We start from the raw sequence: 24,336 nt of genomic DNA on the forward strand, positions 1-24,336 counted from the left end.
CCCCCTTCCCGAGACCTCCTGCTCGCTGGCCAGTGTTTCTTTAGCAGACCTGGGAGTTGGGCAGCTTGGCTTCTAGACTTGGCTCTGCCCTAGTTTTATCCACTTGAATCTGCCTGGGTCCCTGCCCCCAAGCAGGGCAGTAAGAACAGCTGAGGCACATGGGAATTTAGGATGTGCTAAATAAGACATGTGCCCCAGCCGTGTCCATGCCAGACATTGCTAAAAGATCACATGTTCTTCCTGCCCCTTGTGCTGTAAGCCTGAGTGCAGCCCTGTTGAAGTACCATGCCCCAGGCAGCCCCTTCCGGTCAACTGGTAGATCGCCCTCAAGAGGCATTCTCGTCATGCACCCCTCACCTCCCTGCCCTGACTAGGCAAACAGAGAAGTGATAAGTGGGTGCCCCGGGCTGTGAGCCTGTGTCTGGTCTGGGATCTGGGCATCTCAGTGCTGCTCGTGGCTCAATAATTCCTTCTTCTTTCCTCTCTCTGCTCCGGGGACCCCCCCTTTGGGCTCTCTTGCCCTCTCTCAGGTGGTAAGTGTAGCTGGTGGTCTGCATGCCCTGTGAGCCTAGACCCCATCTCCATGTTCCCCTTCTGTGTCCCACATCACCTCATCTGGCCCACTGATCCCTGCCCCGTCATTGCTCACCCCATGGTGGTCAGAACCCCTCTGTTGGGTTGGGGATATTTCAGTGACTCATGGGGACAACAGGCTAGCACATCTGGTTCCAAAGTTAACCAGGAAAGTCCAGGACATGTAGGGTGGAAGAAAGACGTGGGATAGGTCCAACTTCAGATCCTACTCTTGCCTCCAGGTGGTACCTCTGTGACCCTGGGCAAGACACTAGCCTTCTCTGCATCTCAGGTTCTACATCTGTGAGGTGGAAATAATGATTTTACCCATAGCTTCCTGGGGAGGCCTGAGAGAGGGAGGTATCACCAAGTGTCAGGGTCTGGTACTTAGTAAGGATTTATTATTTAATATTATTATGAATAATATTATGATATTATATTATACATTATAACAATATATTATAATAATATGTATTATTTTATACAATGTATTATAGCAATATATTACAATAATATTATAATATTATTGCACAGTAATAACAATAATCACATGTATTATTAATATTAACATTTAAATAATGGAGAGCCCAAAGCCCCAGCCTGTAGATCCCTGGAAGATCAAGAAGGTGAAGTGCCCCGCCTGATGGCAGCCTGAGCAAGCGTGGGCACACTGGGGTGCCTGGCCTGGGGAGGGTGAGAGCCTCGCAGACCTTGGCACGAAGAGTAGTTGTGTGACAACTTTGGTTATGTCCGCCTGGGCTGTCAGCCTGGGTGTGGAACAGGAGAGAAGATGTGTGTATTCCATGGGAATATCACCAGAGCAAATGCCCATTAACGGGTTGACGTTCCCCCAAGACTGCTTACTGTTTGTTTACGGAGAGCAGGTGTTGCTGGCTTACCTTAAAAGGAGCTTTAAGCACACCCCTCGTCTCCCCATCCCCACCCTTGGCGGGGCCAAGGGCCATCTCAGGACCCAGTCACTCCTGTGCCAGGCCTGGATGCCTCTCCCCCTGGTTGAGAGCTGCTAACAAGGGCAGCAGTCAGTGAACCCCGGGTCAAGAATACTCTCGAGCTTGGTGGGACTTAGCTGCCCATGACACCACCTTAATGCCCACAGCTGAAGAGAAACATCACCACCTTTGTAGATCAGAAGCGGGTGGGGCAGGATTGTTCATATTTGCAGCCAACAGACATTGAGGATCCCGCCTCTCTCTTGAGGCAGCATTGCAAAACATCAAAAGCAAGCGTTCTGGGTTGGAGTCCTCTGTATTTCTCCACACAATAGCTTGTGACCTGGAGTGAGTTATTTACTTCCCTAAACCTCAGTTTCCCCATCAGAAAGTCCCTGTAAGACTTAAGGAGACAGCACTTGGAAAGTGCTTAGCCCAGGGCCCGGTTGTTGCAGTTACTGTGAGCTTTCCAAAGGACCCCAACGGAAGTGGCATCACCTGCTTTGTTCTTTTCCCCCTCCCTTCCTGCTCTCATTCTTCTGCTCTTTGACAGAGACTGAGTGTCTGGTGGAAGGTGGGGATCTCAGGAATGTGGGGCCTGCTAGGGCCCCCAGAAATAGCTCTGGTCAGAGCAGGAGGCAGTACAGGGACTGGCAGATGGAGTAGGTGCACCCTCTTGAGATGGACACAGCCTGGTGGAGGGATCTGGCGGACTTTCTGTAGGAGGGGCGTTTGGACTCTAGGGGCTCAGCACCTTCTGTGTTCCATAAAAAGAAGGAAAGAGAACCCCTGCCTCAGGATGCCTACCTTCTAGTTAGAGGAGATAGAAAATAAAGAAGTAAACAAGTGATTAAAGCAGTGATAGGTCTGTGAGGGGAATAAACAGGAGGGTGTGTTGGGGCTGGACTGGGGGTCAGGGAAGGTGTCTCAGAGGAGGCACGGTTGGGGCAGAGACCTGGAGGATGAGCAGCAGCCAGCCATGGAAAGACCAGGGACAAAGCCTTCCAGGCAGAAGGACCAGTGGGGCTGGTTTCCACCTTTTGGCTATTGTGAACAGTGCTATGAACACACATGTACAGGTTTTTAAAAATTTAAAAATTAAAATTTTTATTTTAATTTTTTAATTGAATGAAAAATTCTTTAAGTTCTATAGTACTTTACAATTTTCAAAAGTTTCACACACATGATTTCATATAATCTCATAATAACCCTTTTTCTTCCTACCCTATATTGCCCCTCGCCCTTCCTGGTAATCACTGGTTTGTTCTCTATATCTGTGAGTCTGCTTCTTTTTTGTTTTATTCACTGATTTGTTGTATTGTTTAGATTCCACATATAAGTGATATTATATAGCATTTGTCTTTCTCTGTCTGACTGATTTTACTTAGCATAAGTTTTTGTTTGAGCACCTGTTTTTAATTCTTTTGAGTGTGTACCTAAGTAGTGGATTGCTGGGTCTGATGGTAATTCTATGTTTAACTTTTGGTGGACAGTAACACTGTCCATAGTGGCTGTTGTTGGAGTCCAGGTGGGAGATGATGGTGGCTGGGACAGACAGGGCAGTGAACATGGAGAGAAGGGACAGATGATGGAGACTAGTTGAGGGTGAGCCTGACAGGACGCGCTGATGGGGCTGATCAGGGAAAGAGAGGAGTAAGGATGGCTTCAGCATCTGGCTGGATGGGGGTGCTGTTTCCTGAGATGTAGAAGGAACTTCCGTGGGTGGGTGGAGGGCGTGGTGAGTGGGAGAGCTGGGGCTCAAGTCCCATTTGTGACATATTGTGTTTGAGATGCCTACTGGACATGAACATGGGGATGCCAAGGAGCTGGTGGGATAAACGAATCTGGGATGCAAGAGAGAGATGGGGTGAGGAGGTCATTGTCATCCTGGTGGAATGAAAGCCATGGGACTGGCTGAGTGCCTCAGGGAGAGAGGCAGGCTGGTGACCTTGTCCCAGGGCATGGCCTTGTTTAAAGGTCAAGCAGAGCAGCAGGAGAGGCTTTGAAAGCAGCCATGGAGATGAGAGGAAAACCAGGAATGTGCAGTGTCTCAGAGGCCAAGAGAAGAGAGTGTCTCAAGGAGAAAGGAGTGGCCAACTGCATAAAAGGCTGCCATGAGGTCAAGAAAGATGTCAACAGAAAAATGACCATTGAGGTTGGAATGAGGTTGGAATGCCCATCAGTGGGTCATTATCATTATCCAATGATGGTCAAGGTCATTGGACACCTTCACAACAGCACTTTAGGTGGAGTGGAGAGGACAAATGCCAGGCTGGAGTGGGTGGAGATGAGGATAGGAGGGGAGCAAGTGGAGGATGTGGAGAATTCTTTTGTGATATTTGGCTTTGAGTGGGCTCCTGAAATGAGCCACTGGCTGGAGGGGTCTAGGAGGAACTCTTTCAAATCTGACTAGGGCATGTGTGTATGTCAGTAGCATCCACTAAGCAGGCAAGGAGAAACTGATGATGCAAGAGAGAGAAGGGAAAATCGAAGCTTTCCTTGAGATGAGCAACAGAGCATAGGTGGAGAGTGGCCTTAGCTGGGAGTAGGGAAAGCTCATTCCCCATCACAGAGTGAGCTGGAAGGGGAGGATGTCAGAGGAGGGTAATTTTTTTTTTTTTTTTTTTTTTTTGCGGTACGCGGGCCTCTCACTGTTGTGGCCTCTCCCGTTGCGGAGCACAGGCTCCAGACGCGCAGGCTCAGCGGCCGTGGCTCACGGGCCCAGCCGCTCCGCGGCATGTGGGATCTTCCTGGACTGGGGCACGAGCCCGTGTCCCCTGCATCGGCAGGCGGACTCTCAACCACTGTGCCACCAGGGAAGCCCAGAGGAGGGTGATTTTAACCTCCAGACAAGAGAAGGTGGGAGCTTGGGTTAGAATTGGAGATGGAGACAAGGAGAGGTATTACAAATGTGTTTTGGATGTGCAGTCACTAGCACTGGTTAATGGAGTGAACGCTGGGGTGAGGGAGGGAGAAGCATCTAGGCTGAGGCTAGTAGAGGGGGTAGGAGATGGATGGGAGAAGCTGTGCCATGAGCTTTCAAGCTGAAACAAAGATAAGTTGTTTTTCAAGAAAAGCTTAATTTCTCTCAAACTTGGGTTGCCTGAAGGTTAGCAGTGGGAGTGCTGGGGAGGTGGGTTGGTGCTGGATGGTGGAGGACTGGACAGATGCAGGGGTTGGGATACTATTCTGAAGACTGGGGGCGGGGGGTCCTGCCCATTCTCAGATGGCATCTGAGAGCCATCTGAGCATCATAGAAAAACTTTAAAGGAGCACTGAGTACAACTCAGGTTTAGTCTAGATTTGCAAATAGTGATGAGGGTTTCCCTGCCCATGGGACTTTCAGTTGGCCCCTCTCCTTGCCCTGAAGGATGACATCTACTTTCTTTCTTCTTGGCCTGTCTGATTCTGCTCTTGGGGGGAGACTTAAAGACAGGCTGGGATTGTTCTGACCCCTGGGCTGTGCAGGCAGGTCATGCCAGACCAGTGGAAAAGACCTTGGAATGGGGCTGTGGCCAGGCCAACCATAACTCTTTTCTGATTGGAGACAGAGGCTGTGGGAACAGTTTTGAGGGTCAAGGCAGCAGGGAGGCCCTTTTGATCCAAATGGTAGTGGGAGGAAGGGAGGAACTGGGAACTTGGAGGCCCCAAATTATCCATGTCAGTTCGCCTTTGGAGTTTCTGGACACACGTCTTTTCCTTCTCTCTTTCCCTTTTTCTCTCCCTCCCTCCCTCCCTTCCTTCCTTCCTCTTTCTTTCTTTCTTTCTTTCTTTCTTTCTTTCTTCCTTCCTTCCTTCCTTCCTTCCTTCCTTCCTTCCTTCCTTCCTTCCTTCCTTCCTTCCCTCCTTTCTTTCTTTCTTTCTTTTCCCTTCCTTCCTTCCTTTCTCTTTCTCCCTTTCTTCCTTCCCTTCCCTTCCTTTCCCTTCTCTCTTTCTTTTTCTTTTCTGGTACATGTCTTTTTGCCTGGTTATTGTTGTTATTTTATTTTAAATCAGGTAATTTACCCAATACGATTTCACTTTTTTGCAGTTGATTATCTTACTTTCCCATCCAGAGAGAGATTGATTTTAGTAGATGAAAGTGTATTCTGCAGTTGTTGGTTGTAATGTTCTATGTGTTGATAAGGTCAAGTCTCTTAACTGTGTTGTAAAAATCTTGTATATCCTTAATGCTTTTTTTATTATGGTAAAATATACAAGACATAAATTTACCATTTTATCCAGCTTGAGGTGTACAATTCAGTGGAATTAAGTACATTCACACGGTGTGCAACCATCACCACTCTCTTGTTCCAGAACTTTTTCATCACCCCAAGAGGAAACCCCATACCCATTTGCAGTCACTCCCCATTCTCTTCTTCCTCCAGCCCCTGGCAACCACTAATTTGTTTTCTGTCTCTATGGATTTGCTATTCTGGATATTTAATGTGGATGGAATCATATAGTATGTAGCCTTTTGTATCTGGCTTCTTTCACTCTGTGTAATGTTTCCAAGGTTCATCCATGTCATAGCATGTGTCATAATTTCATTTGTTTTTATGGCCGAATAATATTCCATTGAATGGATATACCACATTTTGTGTATCCATTTGTCTTATAGTGAATGTTTGGATTGTTTTCACCATTTCGATATTGTGAATAGTGTTACTCTGAACATTTGTGTACAAGTTTTTGTTTGAACACCTGTTTTCAATTCCTAGGAGTAGACCAGCTGCATCTTATGGTAATTCTGTGTTTAACTTTTTGAGAAACTGTGAAACTATTTTCCATAGTGGCTAAACCATTTAAAATTCCCGCTAGTAATGTATAAGGGTTTCAATGTATTCACCTCCTTGCCAACACTTCTTTTCTTTTCTTTCTTTCTTTTCTTTTTTAATGATAGCTGTTCTAGTGGGTATGAAGGGGTATCTCATTTTGGTTTTAATCTGCATCTCCCTAGTGACTAATGATATTGAGCATATTTTCATGTGCTTGTGGCCATTTGTATATCTTCTCTGGTGAAATGTCTTTTCAGGTATTGATACTTTGCCCATTTGGGGGGATTTTATAATTTTTATTTAAGGTTGAAAAAAAAATTAAAAATTGTGGTAAAATATGCATTACGTAAAATTTACCATCCTCACCATTTTTATATGTATAGGTCAGTAGTATTAAGTCTATTCACATTGTTGTGCAACCAGTCTTCAGAACTTTTTCATCTTCTCAAACTGAAACTCTGTATCCATTGAACAACTCCCCATTCCCTGCCCCCCAGCCCTTGGCAACCACCATTCTACTTTTTGTCTTTGTGAATTTTACTACTCTACATACCTCATATAAGTGGAATCACACAGAATTTGTTTCTGTGGCTGGCTTATGTCACTTAGCATAATATCCTCAAGGTTCATCCATGTTGTAGCATGCATCAGAATTTTCTTCCTTTTTAAGGCTGAATACTATTACACTGTATGTATATACCACATGTTGTGTATCCTTTCATCTGCTCATGGACATTTGGGCTGCTTGCATCATTTGGCTACTGTGAATAGTGCTGCTATGAGCATGGGTGTGCAAATATTTCTTTGAGACTCTGCTTTTAATTCTTTTCGGCATATACCCAGAAGTAGTATTGCTGGATCATATGGTGATGTTATTTTTCACTTTTTGGGAAACAACCATGCTGTTTTCCATAATGATTGCACCATTTTACATTCACACCAGCAGTGCACAAAGTTTCCAGTTTCTCTACCTCCTTACCAACATTTGTTATTTTCTGCTTTTTGATAATAGCCAAGTTATATCTTATTATAGTTTTAATCTGCATTTACCTAATGATTAGTAATCTTGAGCATCTTTTCATATGCTTATTGATCATTTGTATATCTTCTTTGGAGAAATGTCTATTTAAATCTTTTGCTTTTCTTTAATTGGATTGCTTGTGTTTTTGTTGTTGAGTTGTAAGAGTTCTTTATTTATTCTAAATACTATACTCTTATCAGATATATGGTTAGAAAAAATTTTCCCTTTTTTAGATTGTCTTTTCATTCTCTCAGTAGTGTCTTTTGGGGCACAAAAGTTTTAAATTTTGATGCAATCCAGTTTATCTATTTTTTCTTCTGTTGCTTGTGCTTTTGGTGTCATATCTAAGAAAGCATTGCTAAATACAAGGTCATGAAGATTTAGCCCTATGTTTTCTTCAAAGAGTTTTATAGTGTTGGCTCTTATGTTAGATCTTTGATCCATTTTGAGTTACTTTTTGTATATGGTGTGAGATAAGGGTCCAACTTCATTCTTTTGCTGTGGATATTCAAATTTCCCAGCACATTTGTCCCAGCACCATTTGTTGGAGAGACTATTCTTTCCCCATTGGATGGTCTTGGTACACTTGTCAAAAATCAGTTGATCATAGCATTACAATTTATAAATGTATCGAAGTAACACAGTGTAGGGACTTCCCTGGTGGTCCAGTGATTAAGACTCCATGCTCCCAATGCTGGGGTCATGGGTTTGATCCTTGGTCAGGGAACTAAGATCCGACGTGCTGCATGGTGTGGCCCCACCGCAAAAAACACCAACAACAGAAAAATAAAGTAACACAGTATACACCTTAAACGTACACAACGTTACATGTCAGATTTACTCAATTAAAAAATGCAATTGACCATAGATGTATGGGTTTATTTCTGGAGTCTTAATTCTATGCCACTGATGTATATATCTATTCTCATGCCAGTGTCCCACTGTTTTGATTAGTCTAGCTCTGTAGTAAGTTTTGAAATCAGAAAGTGTTCTTTTCCAAGATTGTTTTGGCTATTGGGATCCCTTACAATTCCATATGGATTTGAGGATAAGCTTTTACATTTCTGCAAAAAAGGCCATTGGGATTTTGATAGAAATTGTATTGAATCTGTAGATCAATTTGTGAAGTATTACCATCTTAACTATATTAAGTCTTCCAGTCCATGAACACAGGATGTTTTTATATTTATTTATGTCATTAATTTCTTTCAGCAACCTTTTTTAGTTCTCAATGTACAAGTCTTTCACCTCCTTGGTTAAATTTGTTTCTGAGTACTTTATTCCTTTTGATGCTACTGTAAATGGAATTTTTTTCTTAATTTCATTTTATGATTGTTCATTACTAACATATAGAAATGTAATTGATTTTATATGTTGATCTTATATCTTGCAACTTTACTGAACTTGTGTATTAGCTCTAATAGTTTTTTGGTGGGTTCTTTAGGATTTTCTGTATATGAGATCATTTCATCTGTGAATAGAGATAATTTCACTTCTTTCTTTCTAATTTGGGGAACTTTTATTTTTCTTGTCTAATTGCTCTGGCTAGAACTTCTGGTACAATGTTGAATAGAAATGGGGGAAATGGCTATTCTTGCCTTTTCCTGATCTTAGGGGGAAAGCTTTCGGTCTTTCACCAGAGTGTGTGATGTTAGCTGTGGGTTTTTCATAAATGCCTTTTATCACATTGAGGAAGTTCTCTTCTATTCCTAGTTTGTTGAGTGTTTTTTCCATGAAAGAAGTGTTGAATCTTGCCAAATGCTTTTTCTGCACCAATGGAAATGATCATGTGTTTTACCCCCCTTCTTTCTATTAATGTGCTGTATTATGTTAATAGATTTTTTAAAAAATTTATTTATTTTTGGCTGCATTGGGTCTTTGTTGCTATGCGTGGGCTTTCTTTCGTTGAGGTGAGCGGGCTTATTGAGGTGGCTTCTCTTGCTGGGGAGCACGGGCTCTAGGTGCATGGGCTTTAGTACTTGTGGCTCACGGGCTCTAGAGCGCAGGCCCAGTAATTGTGGTGCACAGGCTTAGTCACTCCGCGGCATGTGGGATCCTCCCAGACCAGGGCCTGAACCCATGTCCCCTGCATTGGCAGGAGGACTCCCAACCACTGCGCCACCAGGGAAGCCCCTGTTAATAGATTTTTATATGTTGAACTACCCTTGCGTTCCTGGGATGCATTCCACTTGGTCATGATATATAATCCTTTATTTATTTATTTATTTATTTAGAGTGATATCTTCCCACCCAACTATTTTATTTATTATTATTATGTTTTAGATGTTGGGGGTAGGAGTTTATTAAATAATTTATTTATTTTTGCTGTGTTGCGTCTTCGTTTCTGTGCGAGGGCTTTCTCTAGTTGTGGCAAGCAGGGGCCGCTCTTCATCGCGGTGCGCGGGCCTCTCACCATCGCGGCCTCTCTTGTTGCAGAGCACAGGCTCCAGATGCGCAGCCTCAGTAGTTGTGGCTCACGGGCCTAGTTGCTCTGCGGCATGTGGGATCCTCCTAGACCAGGGCTCGAACCCGTGTCCCCTGCATTAGCAGGCAGATTCTCAGCCACTGTGCCACCAGGGAAGCCCCTATAATCCTTTTTTTAAAAATAAATTTATTTATTTTTTTACTTTTGGCTGTATTGGGTCTTCGTTGCTGCGCGCAGGCTTTCTCTAGTTGTGGTGAGTGGGGGCTGCTTTTTGTTGCGGTGTGTAAGCTTCTCATTGTGGCGGCTTCTCTTGTTGCGGAGCATGTGCTCTAGGTGCACAGGCTTCAATAGTTGTGGCACGTGGGCTCAGTAGTTGTGCCTTGCGGGCTCTAGAGTGCAGGCTCAGTAGTTGTGGTGCACAGGCTTAGTTGCTCCGCGGTATGTGGGATCTTCCTGGAACAGGGCTCGAACCCGTGTCCCCTGCATTGGCAGGTGGATTCTTAACCACTGGGCCACTAGGGAAGTCCATAATCCTTTTAATATGCTGCTGTTTGCTAGTGTTTTTTTGAGGGTTTTTACATTTATATTTATAGGGGATACTGTTCTATAGTTTTATTTTCTTGTGATTTCTTTGTCTGGTTTTGGTATCAAGGTAATGCTGGCCTTATAGAATGAGTTAGGAAGTGTTCCCTCTTTTTCAATTTTTGGGTAGAGCTTAAGAAGTATTGGTGTTAATTTTTCTTTAAATGTTTGGTAAACTTCACTGGTGAAGCCATCTGGTCTTAGACTTTTCTTTTGTGCGGTTTTTGATTACTGATTGAATCTCTACTTCTTTTTAGGTCTATTCAGGTTTCCTATTTTTGCTTGAGCCAGTTTTGGTAGTTTGTGTGTTTCTAGGAATTTGTTTATTTTATCTAGGTTTTCTAATTTGTTGGCATTAATTAATTGATTGTTATTAACAAATTAATTGCTTAGTATTTTTGTTCTTCTTGTTACTGAGAAAGCAGTGTTAAAATCTCCGACCAAGATTGTGAATGTCTTTCTCTTTTTAGTTCTGTCAATTTTTGTCTTTTATTTTTGTTTTTTTCGGTATGCAGCCCTCTCACTGTTGTGGCCTCTCCCGTTGCGGAGCACAGGCTCTGGACGCGCAGGCTCAGTGGCCATGGCTCACAGGCCCAGCCGCTCCGCGGCATGTGGGATCTTCCCAGACCGGGGCACGAACCCGTGTCCCTTGCATCGGCAGGCGGACTCTCAACCAGTGCGCCACCAGGGAAGCCCCTGTCTTTTATTTTTTGAGACTGTGTTATTAGGTGCATACAAATTTAGGATGCTTATATCTTCTGGTAGATTGACCCTTTTATCATTATGAGATGTCTCTGTTTCTAGTAATGCTTCTTGCCTTTAAGTCTATTTTGTCAGTTATTAGTGTAGTTATACTGGAATTCTTTTGCTGGTGCTTGCATGTATATCTTTTTTCTATCCTTTTTCCAAGATTTCTGTCCCTTTATATTTAAGAGGTGTCTATTCATCTTTGCCTTTTAATTGTACCATTTAATGAATTACTTATATATTTGAGTTCAAACATACCAGGTTACTCTTTGTTTTCTCTTTGACTCATCTGGTCTATATTGCTTTTTTTTCCCCTCCTTTCTTGCCTACTTTTGGATTATTTAAGTATTTTTTAGAATTCCATTTCCCCCATTAGCTTGTTAGTTGTGAATTCTTTTAGAATTCATTTTGTGGTTTGCAATATGCATCCCTGACTTATTAAAGTACTTTTTACCACATCCTGGGAAATGAAATAACCTTAAAATGCCTCAACTTAATTTATTTGTCTTCTCAACTTACATACTACTGTTATCATCCTTTTAAATATTATATCTTTCTATATTTTATTCCCCAGAAAACGTTATTATTGTTATTTTGCACAGTCAATATTCATTTAGACTTAGCCACCCTTTTTGTTGCTCGTCATTCCTTTCTGCTTCTCCATGCTTCCATCTGAGATAACTTTCCTTCTGTCTGAAGAATTTCCTTCCTTTCTTAATTTCAGATGTTTTGCTAAAGTATGACCAGAGTGTTTCCCAGGGCCCCTTGTCCTTGGTGGGCCCTGAATTCCAATTTTTGTTCTCTAGTCCTATTGACCACTCAGTTGCTCACCCTTTTGGCCGCTGCTTGAGAATTGACAAATGCTTCAAAGAGGAAAGCTGCTCCTAGTCAGCCTCACCACCTCATGTTTCCCTTATTTGCAGGACCTTTAGCCTTGAAGTCCTCATTGCTCTTATATTTCTCCAGTGTCTTCACATAGACGTTTTATTAATATTTTGACCAGCAGTTGTTTCTGATGGGAAGGTTCATCTGCAATAAGATAGTCTGTCATTACTAGGATTGGAAATCTTGCCTGGTTATTTTTTGATTTTGCACCCCTGACTGATGGCTGGGGAATGTTCAGTGTTTGTGGAACTCAGGCAGTATTATCAACATTACCCTCATACTCCTCAATTACGAATGTACACATAAATGACTATATACATGTATACATAATACATATATGTACATGTAAAATATACACATAGACTTATGAAACATACTATATTAAGGCACACATAGGTCATTTCTCCTTAACCCTTTGGGAAAGGTATAGAAAATTCTTGCTTGCCAGCTACTTATAAAGCTTTCTATCATTGTTTTCTGAATTATTTTCTGTGGTGTGTGAATGTCCCACATGATGTTAATAGAATCTTTGCTAAAATGGTGCCAAGGTCAATAAATTTGAGACACTGTACGTGGAATCCTCTCCTTGGAGGCTCTTAACACACAGAAGCACATTAAAAACTCTGAAACATATAAACTTATTTGATTATGAAATCCTTTCCTGGGGGGAATTCCTATTCCCATCTGTAGGTGAATCTTGGGAACCACTGCCTTATAGCAAACCTAAATCCACAAAATCCTACACCAGTAAATATCTAGTGTTCAAGGGTCTTTGTCTTCTCAAAGGTGAAGGGCCACCAGCGTTTCCTCAAATGTGGACACTGCAGGTCTGAAAGTATGCACATCAGGTGTTGGGTTTGGAGGGCTGGAGCCCCTCTTCTAATCATTGGTTAAAAAACGAAGGCAGAACTTTGGGGTACACTCATTCCCAGCTCTTTGTCTGTTTGTGCTTCCTGGAGTGAAACCATCTGCTTGGGCTCCCTTGGTCCCAGTGCAGCTCAGCGTGGGGTACCCATGTGTGTTGGTGGAAATTGATTTTTGATTCTCTTAAGACCAAACTCTCCCTCACTTCACCTACCTCTTGGAGGTCTTGCCGCCCCTCTGTACAGGTGAGAGGGTGAGACAGTTGTGACGGAATACACAGAGCTTCTGCTCAGGAGCCAAGAGGCCTGGGTTCAAGTCCTGGTGCTGTGTGACCTTGGGAGAGTTAACCATGGAGTAGCGGGTGAGAGCACGGGCTTTGGTGTCAGACACACTCAGCCCTTCTACTTCCTTGCTGTGTGATCATGGGCACATCACTTCACCTTCCTGCACCTCAGTTTCCTTACCTGTCAAGTGGGGATAATAATAACACCCACCTCACCTTCTCTTTGTTGTGAGAAGGAAATAAGATAATGCATGTTGAGTACAATACCTGGAACATGCTAGGCACCCGGCAAATGTCAGCTATTACAATACATCATCTAACCTGACTCCTTCATCCGGGTTTGAGGAGAACCCCGACCTCTCATGACGCTTGAGGATCAAATAGAATCTTGAATGTGAAAAAGAGTTTTGTAAACTCTTGGGAGACAAAGGGAAATCCAGGCAGTCTTTTTTCATTACTGCCCTTGATGCTGCCTCATCCCTTCTGGCCGGGCAGGGCAGGGTGTGGGGACCACACCAACCACCATCCCTACTCTCAGGCAGAACCATTTCTCCATTACAGAACATTGGCAAGAAGATGTCCTGCCAGCAATTCATTGCCAACTTGGACCAGCTGAATGACGGACAAGACTTTGCCAAAGACCTGCTGAAGGTATAAATTGCTAAGGGTCCCCATGGCCCCAGCTGTGTCCAGGGTGGGTGGAGAGGAGAGAGGTTTCTGCCCACTAAATCCTGATGGTCCAGATTCCTAATTCTGGGGTCAGGGTCGTGATGACTTTGGGACAGAGGTAGAGACCATCCAGCTCAACATGTGACTGTTATGTGTTCCCTGAGTTAGGCAGAGGGGTAGGTTCTGTGAGATTTGTTTTTAGTGCTCCACTATCATTATTGCTGTCATGGTAATCCTCAAACTTGCCACCCATTGTCACAGCTGCCGCCACCATCACCACCACCTTTATCACCACTACCACCTTCACCACCACCATCATTATCATTACCACAGGGAAAAGCCCACTCATTCTTTCAACATCACCAGGAATCTAATTTTCTTTTGAGGCTGAAGCCCAAGGAGGAACTCTGGCCTTTCAAGCCCTGTCAGTTCTCCACCTTGGAGGAAGAGGAGCAGGTTTCTGGGGGGTAGATGATGAGTTCAGTTTTAGACAGTGAGTTAGGGGGACCTGATGATATCAGGTGGGCAGTTGAATAGTGAGTCCGGAGGTCAAAAAATAAACATTGCCTCCATTGCTGTTCTTACCATAATTATGTTCTTCACTGTCAGGAAGCACTTAAGAGTGTTTTTGTAAGTAAGATCAAATAATCCCAGTCCCTTCACCCACCTACTCCCTGTCTACTCATCCACCCATCTACCCATCCTCCCATCCACTCACCCACCCTGCAACTCAATCATTCACCTGCCCATACACCCACCCATTCACCCATCACCCACACATACACTCCTACACAGTCCCCTATATACACTCCACTTCCACTCACCCATTTCCCTGCCCATTCACCTACCTACCAACCCATCCACCCACTCATCCTCAAGTCTATCCAATCATCTAAAAACGAATCCACCCCCCCCCATTTATTCACCCATCCAATAAATAAGTGTGAATCAAACAGCTACTTTGTCCCACTGGCTGAGAAGATGCTCCCTCACCGCATCCTCATTGCTAGATGGAGATTTCTTTGACTGTTCGTTGAACTCTCTCTCTTTTTTCCCCCTCTTCCAGACCCTTTACAACTCCATCAAGAATGAAAAGCTGGAATGGGCCATGTGAGTAGTGCCCATGGGCACAGGTATGGGGAGACTGAATTACGGGGAGGGGGGAGGGGGAGTGGCTGGGGGTACCGGGAAGTCACGCCAGTTACTCTCCATGGTGCTGATTTCTCCCACCCAGGGCCCTGGTGCCCCCTGGCCAGCTGGCCAGCTCCTGGTGTTGAGTTCCCCTTTGGGTTTGTTTCCTGTCTTGATAAAAAGTGTGCAATGTTTACAGCTATGGAAGAGATGGAACTGTGAGTTTAGTTTCATGATGTTCACAACAGGTTTTCTGTTCGGGGGATATTGCCACTACTCCCAATGATGAGAGCTCTTTCCCCTCGGGGAGGTAGGCAGGCATGAGCTATGAGTCCCTTTACGACTCCAGTAATCTGACCAGGTTGAGGTGGTGATGCTGTTGCCAATGGGGAGAGGTGAATGCCCCTTAACTTCTTCCCCTGTGAGGGCAGTGAGACCTGGAGGTGCCCAGCCTTCTGGAAAGAGGTGTGGTGACCTTGCTGACTGGGGAGACTAACAGCCTCCTGAGGAAAGTTGCCACTCCACTGGGGAGTTGCTGTACTCCCCAGGGCAGCCTGGGTCTTTGGGTCCATGAAGAGGTCCCAGGCAGGGATTGTTAGGAACCCCAACCCAGCTGGGGAGAGCTGGCGTTCTTATACCAGGGCTCCTAGGCTGGGGAACCTAGACTTCAGAGGCCTCATCTACTGACCTTCCCTCCCTCACCACGTCCCTGGGGCTTGGGCAAGCTGGCCATAGATTACTGCTCCCTGGGGCTGGGCTTTCAGAGAGGAGAAGGAAAACAAGGAAGGAAGCCTGAAGATAGTAAGGTCTCCAGCTTTGTGATCAAGGGTGAAGATTGGAGCTTGGAGGCCAAAAATCAAAGCTCAGAGGAGAGATGTCAGAATTGAAGACTCAAGGGAGGGGACAAAGGTCTGGACCTGTGGTCTGGAACTGAAATCTCCTTATCTCTGCTCTTTACCTCTAACTGGCTTCCAAAGGAGTGTTTTGTGGGGAGAGGGCATGTTGACGTGGGGATGAGGCCTCCGTGGAGGTGGTACTCAGGCCTAGTACTTTCCTAGTGATGAAGATGAGCTGAGGAAATCACTGTCTGAGCTGGTGGATGACAAGTTTGGGACAGGCACAAAGAAGGTGACACGGATCCTGGATGGTAGCAACCCCTTCCTGGATGTCCCACAGGCTCTCAGCGCCACCACCTACAAGCATGGTGTGCTGACCCGGAAGACTCACGCCGACATGGATGGCAAGAGGAGTGGGTGTCAGGCGGGGAAGGGGCATGGGGAGGGATGCTAGTCCAGAGGGGGTCCACAGCCCCTTGGCCACTCCTCTGGTAATGCCCATGCAGGCAGACGTGTAGGGGACACAAGGGAAGAGATATCGGGGTGGTTGGTTGTGGCCACACTACCCGTGCCCCCCTCCCCAGCGCCCCGTGGGAGGCGTGGCTGGAAGAAATTCTACGCGGTGCTCAAAGGGACCATTCTGTACCTGCAGAAGGTGAGAGACTACCCCAGAGTCCTTACCCAGAAAGGGCCAGCTCAGCTCCTGCCTTATGGTGTCCAGAGGGTCCCGGGCAGGACCTAGGGCTTAGGCAGATTCTGAGTCCTCCCCCATCAAAGGCCTTACTTGGGCTCACGAAGGGCTTTGGTGGTTTCAGGGAGGGGTCTTTTGAATGTTCAGGGGTTCAGAGGATACCCAGTGTAAGACCTGTTCAGGCTTCTGAGACCAACTGGGGAGGAGTGCCTGGTGAGTCTTGTTGGGGTGGGCATGGCATCAGAGTGGCAGCAGCTTGAATAATGGTGGGATGTACAGGGACAGAGAGAAGGAGAGCAAAAGGGAGGGACAGTGAGGGTGGAGGAAGTACGGGTCGGTAAGCCAGAGCCTGGTGATGACAGAGGCTTGCCCAACCCCTACCTGGCCTGTCCAGGATGAGTACAGGCCTGACAAAGCCCTGTCTGAGGGCGACTTGAAGAACGCCATTCGTGTGCACCATGCTCTGGCCACCAGGGCCTCCGACTACAGCAAGAAGTCCAATGTGCTGAAGCTGAAGACAGCCGACTGGAGGGTCTTCCTCTTCCAGGCACCGTAAGTAGGAGTGGGAGCACCCTCGCTCCCACCCTGGGCTCAGGACCGCCCCATCCCCTCGTCTCGTCCACCTCAGGGGAGGCACCCTTAGCTTCCCCTGCACAGCAGCCATGAGAGTGAGTGTATCCGTAAACAGCTTGGGTCCCTCCCCATGAGCACTGGTTCTCAAGTGTGGTCCCCTCAGCATCGCCTGAAAAACCTGTTAGAAATGCAGTTTCTCTGGTCCCACCTTAGACCTCCTGAATCAAAAACGCTGGGGATGGGCCAGCAATTGTGTTTTAACAAGCCCTCTAGGTGATTCTGATGTGCACTGAAGTCCCTAAATACAGGGCAGATGGGATCTGTATCATCCTCCACTTAAAGTCGGGGGGATGGGTGCAAAAGACTCACCCTACAGTTTCTCCGTAAGACCTTCTTTCCACTCCCCTGCACTCCATCCTCCTGTGACTTGAGATTGGGGTTTCATGTGTCAGATGAGCTTAAAAGGGGGGAGGCTGGTAAGTGAGCTCTCAGGACAGGAGTGGACGTGCCGGGCCAGGTAGTGGGGCAGGGACGAGATGGCCGAGTGGGGGTGACCAGTTGCCCAGCTGCCTCTAACAGTCCCCTGCTGGTCTCACACTCATTAGCTCCAGGCTGTTAGCTCTGAACCTGGCTGGGCAGCTTTATTTTCACATGAAAATCCAGGTCTTGCCTGGGAGCTGGGACAGAAGGGGAGCTTCCTACACAGATGTGACCAGGCCCATCCAGCCCCCATCCTGCCATCCTCCCTCACTCCTTTGCCCACTTACACGGAGGTCTTCATGCCCTCTCTGTGCCAGGCTGGTGCTGTGGGATAGGCTGGGTGTGGGATAGGGCGTCCTGTTGTGAGAAGCCAGTGCGCTCTCCCCTCCCGTCCTGTCCCCAGGAGCAAGGAAGAAATGCTGTCCTGGATCCTTAGAATCAACCTGGTGGCTGCCATCTTCTCGGCGCCCGCCTTCCCAGCTGCTGTCAGCTCCATGAAGAAGTTCTGTCGGCCCCTGCTGCCCTCCTGCACCACTCGCTTCTGCCAGGTACGAGCTCCTGGGGTCACAACACCACCTCCCCAGGCTGCCTCTGCGGTGCCAGGCCCCCCATTCAACAGCCCTCACCTCAGCGCCTAGCCGGCGCCGGGTCCTGGGCTGAGAGACAAGCCGAAGGGGTAGATATTCTCCTCCATCTACACCGCACCCCACCCCTGTTTACAGATGGGGAGACTGAGGCCACACGCCACCCAATGGCCTGGGTGTGCCAGTGGCAGTGTGTCCTGTGAATGTGGTTGTGGTCTGTGGGCATAATGTGTGTCTGGGACGAATGGGAGAGAATGTGTGTGTCACAGGGAGCGAGCGACAGGTGAGACTTGGCTGCCCCTTCATCCAGGGCTTTTTTGCTGCCCTCATCTACCCTTAAATATTTTATTTGTAATCCTTAAAAAACTCCTACTCATTAATACTCCATTTTTCGGAGTTTTTTTTGGAGAGGGGAGGATAAATGGTGGGCCACTACTTGTGAGGTGGAGGGCAGGGGCAGCACCATACTTCCCTTCCTGTCAGGGCCCTTGTCCGGGGTCTTCTCCACAGAGCCCCTGGGGCTGTGCAAGCGGTGCACACTCCCCCCACATGCACACATGCCATGTTCAAGCACACGCATGTTTATGTGTATACACACGTGTTGTGTACCCACACCTACACCATACTTGTGTCTGCGCGCACGTGCACACACACACACACACACACACACACACACACACACACACACACCCCACACACAAATGCGTGCAACCCAGTGCCTGCATGGCACAAAGGGGTCTGGCTGTGCTTTGATGGCTGGGGTGTACTGTGCACTTGTCTGTGCGTGACAGTGTCTTTGGGTGTGATCCTGGGTCTGTGGCCATCAGACGTGTCCGGGCATGAATGTGAGAGACTGTGTGCATCGTATGAAGCCAGGGGGTGCCGAGGCCGGGCTGCCCCTTGGTCCAGAGGGTTTGTGTGCATGTGAGGGTTCATAGGAGCCAGGGGCTGTGTCTGGGTGACTGTGTGTTTGTGTAAGGGAGTGTCTGTGTCCACACACAGTGTGAGGGTCTCTCATCTCCTGAGCCTGCTGGGGAGGCTCTAGGAGAGCTGATGCCAATGGCAGGAGGGGAGGAAGGAAGGCAGCGGCAGAACGCTCCCTTGGGCCTAGACCCGGCTCTGCCCCTGTGTATTTGACAACCCTGGCCAGGCCTCAGTTTCCCTTTGGTGAAGCAGCTCCTGGTGGGACAGCCCTGTGACCTCCTGAGAGTGGGACCTCACAGTCCATGACTTGTCTTTGCAGGAGGAGCAGCTGCGTTCTCATGAGAATAAATTGAGGCAGGTGACTGCAGAGCTGGCTGAGCACAGGTGTCACCCGGTCGAGCGGGGCGTCAAGTCCAAGGAGGCTGAGGAGAACCGGCTGAAGGAGCATTATCTCACGTTTGAGGTGGGCCCTTCAAAGGAGGGGTTTTGAAGGACAGGGCTAGAGCAGGAGGAAGGGGCCGGCTCCTGCCTTCCACATCGTTCCCCGACCAGGGGCTCCTGCTTTGGGGGCTCCCCTGAGGTAGTCATGGACCATGGTCTCCTGTGGGCCCACCTCTGCACAGTCCAGCTGCACAAACAATTGTGCCCTCACTTACGTCTCTCAAAGGGCACCAGACGGGTTCTACCAGAGACCCCTGTCACCCCTCTACATCTTTCTCCAAGCCCCATCCTCATCTCCGCTTTCCCCATAGGCCCAGCTTCTCGGGAAGTTTTTACGACCAAACCACAGAACTCATAAGCCCTCTCCACGTGACTTTCCCCCCTTGTGTCTCATGTGCCTCTTTCACATAGGTTTATCAAGCAGAGCACCTTGGTCTTTCCTTCTGAGCTCTCCCTGCTTTCCATCTTGTCTCTAACCCCTCCCCTGGTTCTGCCCCACCGTGGGGTGAAGGATGGTGGGGTGGACTTGGGGGAGGAAGGCAGGAACCACTTGTCCATTTTGGACCGACCTGCACCAGGGGGGTGAACAGACACAAGAGAGGCTGAGACCAAGTCAGGAAGCCCCTGGAGCAGGAAGGGTGGGAAGTCGCCCCTCTCAGTCTCTAGATTTCCACTCTGATTTTCTACTGCAGCACAGAGGAGAGAGCAGAGCTCCCAGGATAGATCCTGACCTTTTGAAAAACATAACACTTTATAGCTTTCGGAAGTCTTCTCAATTTCACTCTCTCTGTGATGTAAAAAAAGCCACACTGATTGGCAGGTGTGATTCTCTTCACTTCCTTTGTATTGATTGATTTAATCCTCATATGAACTCTGTGACGTGGGTTTTGTTATTATCCCCATTTTACAGATGGGGACATTGAGGCTTGGAGAGGTTGGATCACGTGCTTGAGGTGACACAGGAAGTGCAGGAGCCAGGATCCTAACCCAGGGAATTGACTGTGGCTCCAGAGCCCTGGTCTTTCTCACCCCCTGCCTGGCTTAACTGGGGGTGGTGGGGAGTGGTGGGGAGAATGAAGGGTAGGGGAGGTGAAGCCCCAAATGAAGGGTCTTTCAGCTCCTGTGGCAGAGCTGGGTGAGAACAGGGTCTCGTGACCCTTAGTCCCTGCCTCCCCTGGGACTGCAGTGAGGGCCTGAAGCTCAGAGTCAAGGCCTCAGACAAATCTCCCTCCTAAATGTTTAGCAATTTACAGCCCCTTTAATAGCTCGTGAATGTGCCTCTCTCTCCAGGCCCTCACCAACACTGGACATAATCTTCATTAATCTGATAGGTTTAACAAGTGGTGTCTTATTGCTGTTTTAATTTGGATTAAATTTTTTTTTTAAATTGTGGTTAAAAAGCATAGCATAAAATTGATCATCTTAACATCATCTTATCATCATTTTAAAGTGTATAGTTCAGTAATGTTAAGCCTGTTCACATTCTTGGGCAACCAATCTCCAGAAGCTTTTCACCTTCCCAAACTGAAACTCTATAACTATTAAACAAAGACTCCTCAGCACCCTCCTCCCAGCCTCAGCCCCTGACAACCGCAGTTCTACTTTCTGTCTCTATGAATGTGACTACTCTCTAGGTACTTCATATAAATGGAATCATACAGAATTTATGTTTTTGTGACTGACCTGTGTCACTCAGCACAGTGTCCTCAAGGTTCATCCGTGTTGTAGCATATGTTAGAATTTCCTTCCTTTTTAAGGCTGAATACTATTCTGTTGTATTTGTATACCACGTTTTGGCTATCCTTTCATCGACTGATGGACATTTGGGTTGCTTCCATCTTTTGGCTACCGTGAATAATGCTGCCATGTACGTGGGTGTGCAAATGTTTCTTTGAGATCCTGCTTTCAGTCCTGCTTTTATATCCAGAAGTGGAATTGCTGAATTGCATGGTAATATTATTTTTCACTTTTTGTGGAATAGCCGCACTGTTTTCCATGGTAGCTGTACCATTTTACATTCCACCAATAGTGTACTTGGCTTCCAATTCTTCCACATCCTTACCAACACACTTGTTACTTTCTGTTTTGTTTTTGTTTTGATAGTAGTTATCTTAATGTGTTTGAGGTGATATCTCATTGTGGTTTGGATCTGCATTTTCCTGATGAATAGTAATGTTGAGCATCCCTTTGTGTGCTTACTGGTCATTAGTATATCTTTTGTGGAGAAATGTCTATTGGAGTCCTTTGACCATCCTGAAATTGGGCTGTGTTTTTGTTGTTGGGTTGTAGGAGGTTTTTTTTCCCCTTTAATATTCTGGATACTAGACCCTTACCAGATGTATGATTTGCAAATATTTTTTTCCCATTCTGTAGATTGCCTTTTCACTCTATTGACTGTCCTTTGATACAGAGAAGTTTAAAATTTTGATAAAATCCCATTTGTCTATTTTCACTCTTGTCTGTGCTTTTGGTATCATATCCAATAAGTCATTGCCAATTAATTTGGATTTTTAAAAATTATGAGTGAAATTTCTGTGCATGTCCCTTGCCTAATATTTTTATTGGGTTGTTTATCTCCTTTTTATTGATGTGTGAGAGCTCTCTAAATATTAAGGAAATTAGTCTTTTGTTATATAGGATACATTTTTTCTCATTTTGTTGTTTGTCTTTTGACTTTGTTTTTGGCCTTTCTCTGCCCTTTCCCCAGAAAAGCCGTTATGAGACCTACATCCACCTCCTGGCTGTGAAAATCAAGGTGGGCTCAGATGATCTGGAGCGGATTGAGGCCCGGCTGGCCACCCTGGAGGGGGATGACCCTTCTCTCCGCAAGACACACTCGAGCCCTGCCCTCAGCCAGGGCCATGGAACTGTGACTGGCAGCAAAGCCACGAGGGATAACACTGGGCCTGATACTTAGCTGGCATGGATGGGCAGGTCCCAGAGGCAGGCAATGCCCCCAGAGGGGTCAGTGAGCACAATTCCAGCCAGGGGCCACTCAGATCAGCTCCAGGCAGTTGTTGGGCAGCCAGGGGAGTGTGGAGAGCCCTGTGGGCCAAGGAGATGGAGATGCTATTCATGGTGTCGATCTGGCATCCTGAGGCTGCTCTGGGCCTCCGACCCTCTCCCCAGCTCTCACATCCTTCTTCACCCCAGAGCCTCATTTTCTAGGCCAGTTGTGTGCATGCTCTAGACACCATCTCAAGAAGTGGGAAGGGTGGTTGACTTCCCAGGCTCTCCTCTTCTCACAAGTTCCTCCCTTCATCTCCCTTGTTTCCGAGGGCAGGTCTTGACCCCAGGTCTCAGCTTGGACTCCCACCCTTTCTCCTCCTCCTTCCTCTGAGTTGACCAGCAGCAGGTCTGCAGACCACCAGCACTATCCTCTCCTCCTCCACTCAGCAGCCTTGGGAACCACACCCCATTCTCCTGCCTCACCTGGCAATAACCCAGGACCCAGGCCTGTCCCTCAGTGCCAAGCTCTCTCCACTCAAGTGTGTGTCCACCTCATCTTCCATCCATCGAGGCCACTACTGCTTTCTTTTATATGGACATAAATGTATATATATAAGAATTATATATATATATATATAAGGAACCCCTTTAGAGATGGTTTTGGAACTGATATCAGTTAGAGGATGAAATAAGAGGTAGGAAAAGCCTATTTCAGAATGCACTTGTTAGCAAGGAGGGCTGCTCTCTGGCCCCTGGAGGCCCTGACACTCTGGGAGGGAAGGTAGAGATAGTATGACCTCCTCTCACCCTATTTCCCCCTCTTCCGGCTGACCTGTGACTTAAACTGCTCTTACAGTTAATGCTTTGGAATAAATAGTGTGTGTGTGTGCTGCCCCGTCTGTCCCACAGGCATCCTGGGGTGTGAGTGGGATGGGACTGTGGCCCTGTTTATATTTTGGTCTTTATGTTGGTGCTGCCGGGTCTCTGAGCTCCAGAGGTGGCCTCTTGTACAGATCTACTGCTACAGGAATAAAAGACACTCTGCCTTGCAAATAGCCATTTGTCAACAAGCCCAAAGATGTTTGGTGGGGGAAGGTTATGGAAGCCATTAATTCTTGGTCTTGGGAAAAGGTGGAATGACAAGTTGTTGATTGTTTTTTAGGTTGCTATTTCTCGTACTCTTCTAGTGACTCAGAAACGCTAGTGAAGGACATGTCTGGGAAGAATAATTTTCCATGTGATGATCACAGACTAGCATCCTTTAAACCCTGCAATCCTCAGACTGACAGTGGTGGGGGTGATGGCACCTGCAATACAGCTGTGATGAGCAAATCCTTTCTATTTTTAAAATAGATTACTGTAGTTTGGCCAGCAATTTGACCTCAGTGGTAACATATTTAGTTAATAAGCCAACCTTGCAACTAAGCAGCCAACGTTTACAAGCCCACTGACGTTTGATACAAGGGACCTGTGAGCCTGTGGAGAGATGTAGTGATTTAAATCCAGGTTATTTAATTTGGATCAGCTGAGTGTATTTTATAACCAAACCATCTGGCACCTTCATTTTGCTGAGTGGAAGTAAATGTTCATTTAAGTGAAATTGAAAGAGCAATGTGGCAACATAAAAAAGCTCTCTGTACTTTTTTCTCCACGCTGTCTCAAAGGTCCTTTGAGTTTGGGGTCAGCTTCCCACCCTCTACCTCATGAGGGTGGGTGAGTGAAAGCAGAGGAGCAGGCTCCATCCGCTGCAGACACGTGTGCTTCCCTGAGCACTAGCTGTGCCTCCCATCAGTAAAAAAACTTTTAGTTCACTTTCTTAATTGTATAATTATTTATTGTAAATTATATACGTGTACTACTGTACTAAAATATTATGTACAATATAAAACATACACAAAAGTAGAAATTTTAAAAAGATGAGTTGAAAATAAATCTAAAGCAAAGTTCTTTTTTTTTCTGCATTCTAATGGA

General features: G+C 46.4%; 1 protein-coding gene across 4 annotated transcripts in view; it reads left to right on the forward strand.

The window, feature by feature from the left end:
- PSD2 (pleckstrin and Sec7 domain containing 2) overlaps positions 1-23,420 on the forward strand; it is a 62,773-nt gene extending 39,353 nt beyond the window's left edge. The window contains exons 9-16 of one of the 4 annotated variants that reach the window (XM_067731932.1): positions 13,648-13,738; positions 14,823-14,866; positions 15,946-16,136; positions 16,308-16,378; positions 16,809-16,966; positions 17,871-18,015; positions 19,295-19,438; positions 22,124-23,420. In XM_067731932.1, the coding sequence (XP_067588033.1) occupies positions 13,648-13,738; positions 14,823-14,866; positions 15,946-16,136; positions 16,308-16,378; positions 16,809-16,966; positions 17,871-18,015; positions 19,295-19,438; positions 22,124-22,333 (1,054 nt within the window). In that variant the 3' untranslated portion in view covers positions 22,334-23,420. Of the gene's footprint in view, positions 1-13,049; positions 13,145-13,647; positions 13,739-14,822; positions 14,867-15,945; positions 16,137-16,307; positions 16,379-16,808; positions 16,967-17,870; positions 18,016-19,294; positions 19,439-22,123 lie in introns of those variants that run through there. The other 3 variants (XM_067731933.1, XM_067731934.1, XM_067731935.1) reach the window with 3 other exon arrangements.
- Positions 23,421-24,336: the final 916 nt, after the last annotated feature.

This window comes from Pseudorca crassidens, chromosome 3 (genome assembly GCF_039906515.1).
Source record: "Pseudorca crassidens isolate mPseCra1 chromosome 3, mPseCra1.hap1, whole genome shotgun sequence".
Taxonomy (NCBI): Eukaryota; Metazoa; Chordata; class Mammalia; order Artiodactyla; family Delphinidae; genus Pseudorca; species Pseudorca crassidens.